The following is a 12,545-nucleotide window of genomic DNA, read 5'->3' on the forward strand; positions in this document are numbered from 1 at the left end:
ATTATATATATATATATATATATCTATATATATATATATATATATATATATATATATATACTTTCATATAGATGATATAGAATTGTTGCCAAAACCTTTTACACTCTTTTAAGATCACTTTAACGTAAATAGAAATTTTGAAAATAGTCTTTTCATGCATTCACTATTAAGTTGGCAACATAAGTATTAAAACACAGATATAGCAAAAGTCTTTTTGCTGTAGTATATTTCAGTACTTTTGGGAAACTTAAATGTAAACGTTCTATTCATATGCTTTTATTTCCTAAAGTGGGTTGGAAATCAGGTATGTGACTTTTATTTTTTTCCAGGGCATTTTAATGTGGTGACAGTAAGAGTGGCATTAACAGGAATGACGTTATTTTGAATGCTTGTCAATGTTTGTTCAGACAAATTTCTAGGGGCCAGAAATCATCTTAACAGTGGCTGGCCCTAAACTCATACACCTGCACTATAGCCTTCTATAATAGTTTCTTCCGTATTGTATAAACATATATAATATATATATATAATATATATCTATATATATATAATTGATACTATATATCTATATAATATAATATATAGCGATGGTATTAAGTAGTGGTATTAGAAAACGATTGAGTGCGAACAGCCAATCAGCTTCCAGATCTAGTGGGCTTCTATTTTGCATAGATGTCCGTTGGAACGTTGAAGTGCTTAACTGTGAATTAAATTTTAAATCAATCTGCGCATAAAGACATTCTAATCTACATATAATCTGACAAAAAAAAAAAAAAAAAAAATGATTTAAACATACTTTCTGATTCTGGTCTTGAGACAAACTAAATCATGTGTCTGTGACAGGTCACGGTAATCGAAAGACTCAATTCGCGGCTACTGGATGGCAAATCAATAGGAAATACACAATTGGTCCACAATCCTGTCATCAGCTGGATCCAAACAACACCCTCACTCAAAACCAACCAGTCAAACTGCCAACTCTGTTTTAGTTCTATTTGCACCAGCCAATCCACTCCCTACCTGCTTAAATGATGCCCCGCCTCCAACAAGTTTTGAGTCCAACTACATGGACTATTACAATAAGAAAGAGTAAGACCCCAATAAATACATATGTTATCCAAATAATAATAATAATAATAATAATAATAATAATAATAATAATAATAAAATGTTCACTATGTGTGTCATTTTTCCATTCTAATTATGTTAAGGACTATTTTCCTCAGGTTACCCAATGAAATATCAAAAGTTCAAGGTAAATATAGTTTTTAAAGTATTTAGAGCTTAAATAGTGATGGTAAATTTTGTGATAAAGGAAATTTTGATCAGCTGTTGGTAAGATAAAAACACTTGCAACAGTAGATCATATAAATTACATTACAGTCATTACACAGATTGTAAATTACATTATAGTCATTATAGCTCAGGAAACAAAAAAAATACATTACATGGAACTCTGTATTCAGAAAGAAGACATCCACTTAATAATAAAAATAACAATTTATTGGTTGTGAAAGATATGCCTGATGGCACATGAATAATTGGCAAACAGTTATCCCTGACATGAAAATAATAACCCACAGATACATAATATAGTCACATTACAATTTGGCCCATGGCCTGTCCATTGGAGCTCAATAGCTGCCCCCGTGCTGGCCGAGCTGAGATGAATGCAAAACAGTGATTAAGAATGGCTCGGCCAGCGGATAGGACAAGTGGCACTTGAGGCCACCTTCCCCCTAGAAGGCATGCTGCAGGGTAGAGGCAGGGAGGAGGAGAACCAAATAAAGAAACAACAAGGGTTTGTGGGCAAAGAGACCTATTTAACTGGTCAAACTGGTAACGTATGAGATTGATGGGTGGAGCCTCCTTTCGGAAAGACAACATGTTTCCAATTAATGGAATTTCTGTAACTAATCTATACCAGATACAAGTCATTACTGCCTTACCTCTGTTTTGCCTCAGGTTTAGGAAAAGGGTGATATTTCTCAACCATTAGGTACATTTTTATTGTATTTATTTATCTATTTTTGGGCTACGCTAAGGTTTATGCTTGCTTTTTAATTGTTTTATTTCATTAAACAACAATGATGATACAGAAGTCTTTATCTGCTGACTTTGTTTCTTATAAAGGCTTCCCAACTGTGAGGTACAAAACAGTTGTGTGCATTTGTGAAGTTCCCAAATGCAGTAAAATGTTTGTAAGGCAGCTTTTTTCAGAGTAGGACCTAAAGATTGCATGTTTTGGAACTCAATACTACACTACAGTATCACTATATCGATCTAAAAATGATGCACTATTATCAAAAATGAAATACATTCATTAGACAATTATAAAAGACTATACCTTACAATAGTATACCTATATATGCAACCAGCCCTAATTTGTTTTTTAAACTGTATGATAAAAATGTTTTGATTGAATGTACTTTGTAATATGTACATCATTTTAAAATATATCATTTTAAAGTATGTCTGCTTTGTTTGTCTGTTATGTTTCTTTTATATATTCCTAATATTGCTGTTTATATTAGTTTGTAGTAGTATGTATTAAGGCAAATGTATTAAGGTTAGTATAAAATACAGTATACTACACATTTTGCAGCCAGGGGGAGACCAAACAAGAAGCCATCTCTTATAACCAGGGGTTGTATACACAGAAGCTTGTCTGTATCTAATGCAGGGCATCTCCCAATTGCAAAAATCGTGCAGTGGAGTGACTACACTAAGCTTCAAAAGTGGTATCTATTTCACTGTGGTGATATAGATATTTCAAGATATTTCAAGCCTCCAGACTTTTTTTTTTTAATCTGAGCAATGAAGGAGTCCAACAACTTGTCACTTGCTGAATTTTAATGGGCAGATCTCTCCACACCAGTGGATATCTGACAGACATTAACCTCTGGTTTACAGACCTAGTTTCCTCAAAAAAAGCGCACTTATACTAAATAGAAACTAGGGGCCTTTAAAACTAAACCACTAATGATACAGGATTATTCAGACATAACTGTGGCTTGTTTTGGCTTATATTTTATATGAGTGCTTATAAAACAAATAAATCAGCTTTTAGAGGAACATATACAGTGGCTCTCAAAAGTATTCACCCCCTTGGACTATTCCACATTTTATTGTGTTACAACATGGAATCAAAATGGATTTAATTAGGAGTTTTTGCTACTGATCAACACAAAAAGAGTCCATAATGTCCAAGTGAAAAATAAAATTTACAAATTGTTCTAAATGAATTACAAATATAAAACAGAAAATAATTGATTGCATAAGTATTCACCCCCTTTTGCTATGACACACCTAAATAAGCTCTGGTGCAATCAATTGTCTTTAGAAGTCACATAATTAATTGAATGGAGTCCACCTGTGTGCAATTAAGGTGTTTCACATGATTTCAGGTTAAATACACCTGTCTCTGGGAGGTCCCACAGTTGGTTAGTACATTTCCTAACAAAAACTACATTATGAAGATGAAGGAACATTCAAAGCAAATCCAGAATAAGGTTCTTCAAAAGCGCCAATCAGGGGTAGGATATAAGAACATTTCCAAGGCATTGAATATCCCCCGGAGCTCTAGAACAGGCCGTCCTCAAAAACTGAGTGTCCAGGTGACAAGGCACTAGTCAGGGAGGCCACCAAGAGGCCTATGGCAACTCTAAAGGAGTTACATTCTTCCACGGCTGAGCTGGGAGACACTGTGCATACGGCAACAATAGCCCGGGTGCTTCACAAAACTGGCCTTTATGGGAGAGTGGCAAAAAGAAAGCCATTGTTGAAAAAAACTCACACCAAGTGTAAGAAAAATCTATGGTCTGATGAGACCAAAACAGAGCTTTTTGGCCTCAACCCTAAGCCTTATGTTTGGCGCAAGCCTAACACCGCACATCATCCTGAGAACACCATCCCTACCGTGAAGCATGGTAGTGGCAGCATAATGCCATGGGGATGCTTCTCTGTGTCAGGGCCTGGAAAGCTTGTGAAGATAGAGGGCAAAATGGATGCAGCAAAGTACAGAGAAATCCTGGAGGAAAACCTGCTGAAGTCTACAAGAGACCTGGGACTTGGGAAAAGATTTATCTTCCAGCAGGACAATGACCCCAAATATACAGCCAAAGCCACACTGGAGTAGCTTAAAAACAAAAAGGTTAATGTCCTGGAGTGGCTCAGTCAAAACCCAGACATCAATCCAATTGAGAATATGTGGAAAGAGTTGAAAATTGCTGTTCACCAAAGGTCCCCATCCAACTGGACCGAGCTTGAGCAATTTTGCAAAGAATAATGGGCAAAAATTGCAGTGTCCAGATGTGCAAAACTGGTAGAGACTTATCCAAATAGACACATAGCTGTAATTGCTGCCAAAGGTGCCTCTACCAAATATTGATTCAAAGAGGTGAATACTTATGCAATCAATTATTCTCTGTTTTGTATTAGTAATTAATTTAGAACAATTTGTAGATTTATTTTTCACTTTATGGACTTATTTTGAGTTGATCAGTGGCAAAAACTCCTAATTGAATCACTTTTGATTCCATGTTGTAACACAACAAAATGTGGAAAAGTCCAAGGGGGGTGAATACTTTTGAGAGCCACTATATATATATATATATATATATATATATATATATATATATATAATATATATATATATATATATATATATATATATATATATATATATATATATATATATATATATATATATATATATATATATATATATATATATAATATATAAATTGAAATATTATGAAATTGGTTATTGCACAAGAAGTTAGCAATCAAATGTTACAACTTGCCTTATTGGTACCACTCTCTAACGAGCCCCCTACTTTAGGTCCATGCTGGAAAACTGTGCCTATATCCAACTTACAGGTTTTTATAGCTCACCATTCAGTCAGTCAGTATTAATGAACAATACATAGAGAGTTATCACTTGCAGTCTAAAAGCAAATACATTGCTATAACAGGTAAATTATTTCAAACCTAGATATCATTCAGCACAGCACCCAAATCAACAATTGGTTCAAACACTATCGAACAGAAATACCATTTCAACCATCTTCCTTATTCAGATAGGAATTGCCATTTGCCATAAACCTGAAAACTGTTAGATTACCCAACCGTGTCCTCAAGAATTAAGATTAAATGTAACTCTAACCTTAATCCTAACTCTAAACACAATAATTTACCATACTTTGAGTATTTGAGTAATTGCAATAAGAGTCACTCCGAATTATTGCAAACGTCATAAGGGACAGTAAAAAAAAAAAGAATTTAATTTGAAATAACTTACTTTTTAAATAGCTGTGTGAAAAAAAAGTGTGTTACTTAACTTGCTATCTTAATATTATTCATTACACACAGCTTAACCATAAGCACTATTTCAATCCTCAAATTATGCTGTTATGCTAATAAAGCACCATTCTTGGGCAAAATGATTACAGAGTCAATCTATCCCTACTGATAGAAGCAGGAATTTAATATATTAAAGTTCAGTGTAGTTTGCAAAGAAAGTGAATATTGGGGGTTAAATGAATATTTAATATTAGCACAGCAAGAGAACTTTGTTATTGCCTTAGTTTTTGTGTGGGTCTGCATTGACTTGCCAGTTCTGTTTCCTATATTCCAATATAACCTTTCTGTAGACAAACTTGGCAATATTTCTGTTATAAGCTATCAGCAACGCATGCCAACAAGTGCTCTTTGTTTTCCATTAACTTTTTTGGAAGCTGTTTATTGTTTGTTTTAAATAACTTTATTTTTTTTATTATTTGGTGAATGGATTTCCTTGTTGAAAAGAAAGATTTTCGACACGTCAAGATTTAACTACAGATGCTCCAATTTGAAGTTACTTGTACGAGCATTTTTTTATGGAAAGATGTACTGCAGGCTTATTGTAATTCTAGAGGCGAGGTTCACCCACCTTCCCTCAATCCTATTTCCAAATCAGTCTTACAGAGCCACTCTTTCAAAAAATGTTCAGAAAGTCTTCTCCTCCACCTCTCCACCACCAGTGGGTCAATGGTTGACCGTTGACCAGCCTTGGTTGACCTCTGTATTCAGGTTTTACTGAACAATGGTCATTTGTAAATAAAAGTTGTGAGTGACATTTGCAGACTTGGCAAACAGCATGCTGTCACTGGTACTCACCTGGTTTAAAATCCTAGCAATGTCTGAAAAGAAAAAAAAAAATCAGTTTTTCTTTGTTTCTCCTGTGTAACATCAGTGAAACAAGTGATTCAGGAAAATAAATGCACCGTTAATGTATTTGAAGATAAAATCAGATATGTTTTTTTATAAAAATAAATAAATAAATAAAACATTCTGTCAGTCTGTGCCTAATTGGCTAACCATGTGATGTGTGCCTTAATAATAAAAAAAAAATACTATAGGCTAATAATTGATACAGCAGTTTCACTGGCAGATACATAATTACTACATGGTGTATACTGTGTTGGGGTATTTAGTATTCATTATTCTGGCTGAGAATTTGGAGTTTGGTTCGTGTTCGGATTGACCCTTTAGTGCAGGGGTGTCCAATCCTGGTCCTGGAGGGCCGGCGTCCTCCTGGCTTTTGTTCCAACTGTCCCCTAAACTAGTTAGTTGGACCAATCAAGCACTTATTAGAAACTTAATGGGTCCAATTAAGCAATTTAGTGTACAGTTGGAACAAAAACCAGGAGGGCTACCGGCCCTACAAGACCAGGATTGGGCATCCCTGCTTTAGTGGAATGTATAAAATGCATAACAAATGGTTTTGAAGTAATGCAGTAAAATATATTAGTGTTAGTATGTAATACAATAGACATATAATACATTAGTAATACAATACAGTATAGTGATGACTTCCAAAGAACTGGATAACAATAATCTTCATCTAATTCATTCCCATACATCCAACAGTAGGGGGTGCTGCAATCTGACAGCAGATACATTGGGAGGTCAGAGAGCAGGGTAGAGAGGATTGGTACCATTGGTACTTCTTTTAACTTGCTTTGAGGTTGAGAGACAATGACAAATAACAATATTCCTTGTAAAATAAAATTCAAATTTAATAATATCCTACTTTTTTTTTCTCTTGTAAAATAGTTTAAGTAATTTGGCAATGATTCTTGTTAAAACTGCTTTTGGAAAACAATGTAATTTAATTGATTTGCAATTGAGCTCTAAAAGTCTGGGTCATTATTCTACTTTGATCTTTTTTTTCATAGCCTGGGAAACCATTTCCATACCTCATTTTACTGATACGTGAAACCTCATTTGGTTCCTAATAGGAAATAAGTAGACGCATACATTTCAGGAGAGACCCCAAGAAGGAAGATATTTTAATTCTTTGCAGTTACGGGTTACGACTTGCTGGAATTAACAGAAATTTATCATATGAAAAACATTTCTCCATGTCAACCTTCAGCACAAATTCCACCAAGATCACTTTGACACAATAAGGCAGTCCACTATTCGAGTCAGGATATAAATTGCATTATTTCCTAATATGGCAACACAATAACAAACCCTCTTTACATTTATGGTAACTAAACAAGATAATGTGGAGAATTCTGGTACATTTGAGAGACTGCTAGCAAAGACTACAGATATTAAAATGATTCAATTTTAAATTACAGCTGCCCAAGTTCTCAAGGTTAGTCAGCATGTACAGTAGATTCAATGATATGTGTGTCCAGAATACTTGAGGATGCTGCATACTGAGCATAGAGAACATGTTTCCTATAGCAAACCCGCCATTCTTAATTCTCTATATACATGTGTTTTCACAGTGTTTGGCTACTCTTCCTCTAACCATACAAAAGCACCAACAAAACATCAAACCAGAGGTTCTTTCTTTGCTGACACAATCGTTACGTGTAAAATACAAATTATGCAGACTGGCTTCATCACATCTGGTAATTTCATATAATAACTTACTGGCACAGTTAAACAGCAAGGAAAAAACGTGTAAAGGATTTAAATTGGATTATGATGTGCAAACCCTCCAGACTATTAAAATAATTGCCTTTCTAACTTGGAATTACCTTGTGCTTCAAGTTTTTACTTCTCTTGGTAACTGTATGAAGAGGCTGGTGCACTTTTCCGGGATTTGCAGACTTCAGTCTTTGTGCTCCACTGTAATAATAGGCAAACGGTTGATTTTTAATAGAACAGAAAATTAATAGAGGATAGAGGTACTGCGCCCCCTATTGGCCAGGCGCCTGGTGAGCTGACCTGAAGCAGACACCTGTAATTATTTAAGCAGTAGATTGCCTTATAAGCTTATAATGAAAGTACAAGAAAAATTTAATTTGGACTGTAACAACTAAAGCAGAATGCAATGCTGTTGAAAAATATACTATGGGAAAACAGGATCTATTTGTTTCAAAGTAGTAGGTAGTTTTGTAAAGGGCATAGGTCCTAGCACAGTGAAAACTGGTCTACTTTCTGAACTTTCTTTAAAATGTACCTACCTCTGTAGCAATTAAACATGTATTGCTATGTCTGCACATCATAGTAGTTTGCCTTTTTCTTATCAGGCACCAATACATTTCAATGTATATGTCAAGATTTTAGATTAAGTGATTTCAATGCAGACATAATTTTAAACACACAAGTCCATGACTGATACATGTTTATAGCTACACTGTGTGTTACAGCTTCATAGTTGGCTTTATAGCTGTATATACTGTATTTATTTATGTGTGCGTTCTTTATGTGAATGTATGTGTTGAGGTTGGTTGTAAGCTGGTTAAGTAGTGTTGTTCTGAGTGGAATGACTATGACAAGACATAGAGATGAAAAGAAATATATTGCTGGCTTGCCTATATTCCTTTTTTTAATTATTTTTCAAATTATAAGGTAAGCTTAGACATGTTATTTTGCTTTATTTGTTAGCATGTACCTTCATGAAAAGACTCTTCAATGTTACGTATTGCAATGTTGGTTTTATTTTAAGTGAATACACATGGCATATTCACTTTGAACATGTTTTTAAGAATCTTCTATTTGACAAAACGTTCATTTCTGTAACATGCTGTTTTATACCGTACACACTATTCTATATATCAGTGATATATATCAATTAATGTAATGGGTAAAAAGCACTAAATTATTTTTTAAATGGATACGTTAGAAATTTTCAAAGATCATGTAAACCAAAGCAAAATTAAGCAATGCATATTTATTGCATTGCTATTATATTTATTATATGACTAACATGACTTAAAAACACAATAACAGGAACCCATCAGGTAATAGTGGGTTATATAACATGTACTGTAAAGGCAGATTGTGTAAAAAAGCAACTTGTACTTATCAGTATTATACTTATTAGAAGCAGAAGTGTTCTAATACTAGCATTCTTGAACCAGCAGTATATTTTACTCCAGGACTGCACTGGATTATTGGGACACCAGTAACTTTATACATTGTTGCTAAACCTCTTTCTGTGGTACTTCTAGCTTCCAGTATTTATAATGGGACTGTAAAACATTTCTTAAGAAAAAACGAAACGATATAGCTGTGGTTGCTTCCTCTTAATTTCAATCACAGTCTCACAAAATAATTACATCAGAAACAAACAGTACTTGGATGGCTAAGAAGTATACTGCTCTAATGTTCATTATTTAATTACATGCTGTCCATCTAAAAGTATTAGTACTGAATTGTCTACTATTTGTCTGTGTTCTGTATCAGCAAACTGGTTTATTGGCAGTATTGGTAATTATAATATAAGTTATAATAATATCTAGACAGATGATTCTGTTTTATTAGCACAATGGAAGTGTCCTTTCGTTGTCTATACTGTACCATCTGAACTATCTGAAGTCAAAGAAATGTGTAAATGTATTGATTGTATTTATATTTCAGAAATTCTATGTTCATAGATGATAGGATAGATATAATTAAACTTACAGTAGATATGGAGACAAGTGATGTTGTTTTTCAAGGCAGTTAATAACTGGCTGAATAATCTTTGGTGCCACTGTAGTTTAAGTTAAAATATAACTATTTAGGAAGGCAGTCTGTGAGTCCATGCGCATTATTCTTTCTTAGCCTGGAATACGTCGAGAATGTACTTTTATTCTGTAGTGAAAGATTCTTTACCAGTCTGACAGGGTAAATATCGTAGATGTGTTATTTAAGATTAGACTGTAAATGGAACTAAAGTGAATTTGCAAACCCAAATTAGTGAGAATTCATCCCAGAGCTTAAGGAAATAGGTCTTAATATTGATATATAAACAGTGGATGTAGGCAAAAAAAATCAGTAGTCTCTAGTTACCAGGGAGGTTTAGGCAAAACTGTTTCTTTATTCAGTCATCTTATACCTCAGCCTCAGGGCAGCAAGATACATCTGCAGTTGTATAAGGAACACATGGAACACCTGTACAGAATGCAAGCAGCTTTTATTGTAAAAGTATGTGGGATAAGGCAACAGACCAAAAGCACTGACTTATGACAGTAACTCAGTAGGAGGTCAACCTCTAGCTCAGAAGAGCTGACACAGCTTTGCCGGGCTTGTTGGTTTTGCTTTTTAACTAAGACAAGAGGCAGAAGGGAGATACACCTGAGAGACAAAGAAAGTGGGAACAAAAGGTGTGGTGTTAGATCGAAGCAATGAAAGAGGAGGGAAGAAACCGAACTGACAGGTTTAGCCTTGGGGGAGGCAGTTCTGAATTACTCTTTGTGTCTCTCAAACAACATGGTTTCCGTTTTCTGCCAAAGCCTTGTGCAGAACTCTCAGCTTGCCCCCTACAATTACCTCTCACTTGCCTGACTGCAAGAGGATTCCACACTCGGGTTTGAATGCGCTGAAGGTGCACAATGTCCAGGATGACTCAGGTGTTAAAGTTGCAGAGATCCTGGTCCCTTTCTGATGGTTCAGAAGACGGATGGCCGACAGACCCTGATCCAGAAGACCTGGATTGGGATAACTTTAGCATGACTCTGGAGGAACAATTGGCAGCTGTAGGTATTCGGTTTTCTCTCTCAGCAGTCTTTCTCTTCCCATCGAGTCGCACCTGGAATGTGATGACTGTTTTAACTTCATATGGCACTTGCCAAAAACAAGGAATGCAGAATCCTGCAGCCGACTGCATCTGATAAGGATGTTAGAGAAGTGCACTCTCTAACTGAAAACACCAGCTTTGTTTTTTTTTCTTGCTGTACGACAACTCATGGTCCCGCCTTCTGGTGGGTTAATCCTTTGGTGTGCTATCTAATCATGTTAACAGTGTGATGACATGTAACTTATTCTAATGGTCCAAGTCAGAAAACCAAGGCTATTGGGATTTCTCTACTAGACTTTAAGATATCATCTCTTTACTTTTCAAAGTACTTAAAGAAAATTAGTATATGCAATGACACATGTTTCGATTAAAAGTATTCCTCCATGTCTTTGAATATTCTTTGATTGTCATTGAATTACAAATTGCTTTCACTACATTCAAAAGACACAGAGAAAGACTTTTAATGTAAATGTTTGTAACTGTGCTAGTTATGGCTCTATGAAATACTCTACTGCTTATAATAAGTTTGTTACAGGCTATTAAAAAGGCTATTATACTGTACAGAAAAGTAAAAGGTCTTTAGGGTATTATGTTCAACATGCAATTTTGTAAAAACATGCCTTTGTATTGTTTTTGTGAAACAAAAAACACGTGAACACTGTACACTCTCTGAATTTTAAATATATTGCATTTTAACAATGGCATGGCTTTAAGATTTCTGGACAAATAACTTCTGGATTCAGGAAACACAACAATAACATGCTTTAATAACATAATTCTGCTTCTCTTTTTTTTGTTTTGTGAAGGTCAATCATTTGCTAGCAGAGGTTTATGCCTAAAGTATACAATGAGTCAGGGGTTGCTTTAGATTTTTAATGATTTTGCACTTTAGACCAGATCGGTAAAGAACTTAGATGGCACTGTATTTGATACGTGTTCATAGCTCATTTCAAAATGTATAACACCCTTTAATGCTGAGATATTGGGAGTTAAAATGCTTCTGAGTTCGCCTCAGCGAAACATTTACAGTAAACTTATTATTTTCCTTGGCTCTACCTGGCACAGTCCAGAGGAAACGTTCTGTATGTGGGGGGGCTCCCTTTTCCCTTGGAAGCTTGCCAGATGCAGGGAGAGAGAGAAAAAAGAGAGACAGAGAGGCTTTCAAGTCAAATGGAACGTAACCAGTCCAAGCAACACTGGCGCATTTATGGAAAATTATGTGCTTGGGTTTCGTCAAATAATCACAATCTTTTGAATGCCTTTTAAAGATCACGGTATGTTTGGGTGTCCTGGCAATTTTCAAGATCAAGATAAAAAGGGTAACTAGTGGCACATTGCTGCAGCAGCAGATAAATAAAGCTTATACGAATGTAGAGCAGAGGAGGTTTTTCTGTTTCACTGATGCAGCAGTGGGTGTTGATGTTGTAACAGGATCTCCAGCAAAGGGCAGATAGATTTTTATTTATTTTGCTGGTTTATCTTTGTCTGTTTATCTGTCGACAAACCGTGTTTAAGTGAGGATTTGTAAGTAACATCT

General features: G+C 35.0%; 1 protein-coding gene and 1 long non-coding RNA gene across 2 annotated transcripts in view; one reads left to right on the top strand and one right to left on the bottom strand.

Annotated features, from left to right (window-relative positions):
- Positions 1–10,400: 10,400 nt before the first annotated feature.
- The window catches only part of LOC121296610 (putative uncharacterized protein MYH16), a 55,033-nt gene continuing 52,888 nt past the window's right edge, over positions 10,401–12,545 (top strand). The window contains exon 1 of the mRNA XM_041222327.1: positions 10,401–10,967. Coding sequence (XP_041078261.1) covers positions 10,824–10,967 — 144 coding nt within the window. The 5' untranslated portion in view covers positions 10,401–10,823. The remainder of the gene's footprint in view (positions 10,968–12,545) is intronic.
- LOC121296611 overlaps positions 12,096–12,545 on the bottom strand; it is a 41,720-nt gene continuing 41,270 nt past the window's right edge. Inside the window, exon 5 of the long non-coding RNA XR_005947079.1 lies at positions 12,096–12,122. This is a non-coding gene — a long non-coding RNA (uncharacterized LOC121296611). The remainder of the gene's footprint in view (positions 12,123–12,545) is intronic.

The sequence above is a fragment of the Polyodon spathula genome, chromosome 21, assembly GCF_017654505.1.
Source record: "Polyodon spathula isolate WHYD16114869_AA chromosome 21, ASM1765450v1, whole genome shotgun sequence".
Lineage (NCBI taxonomy): Eukaryota > Metazoa > Chordata > Actinopteri > Acipenseriformes > Polyodontidae > Polyodon > Polyodon spathula.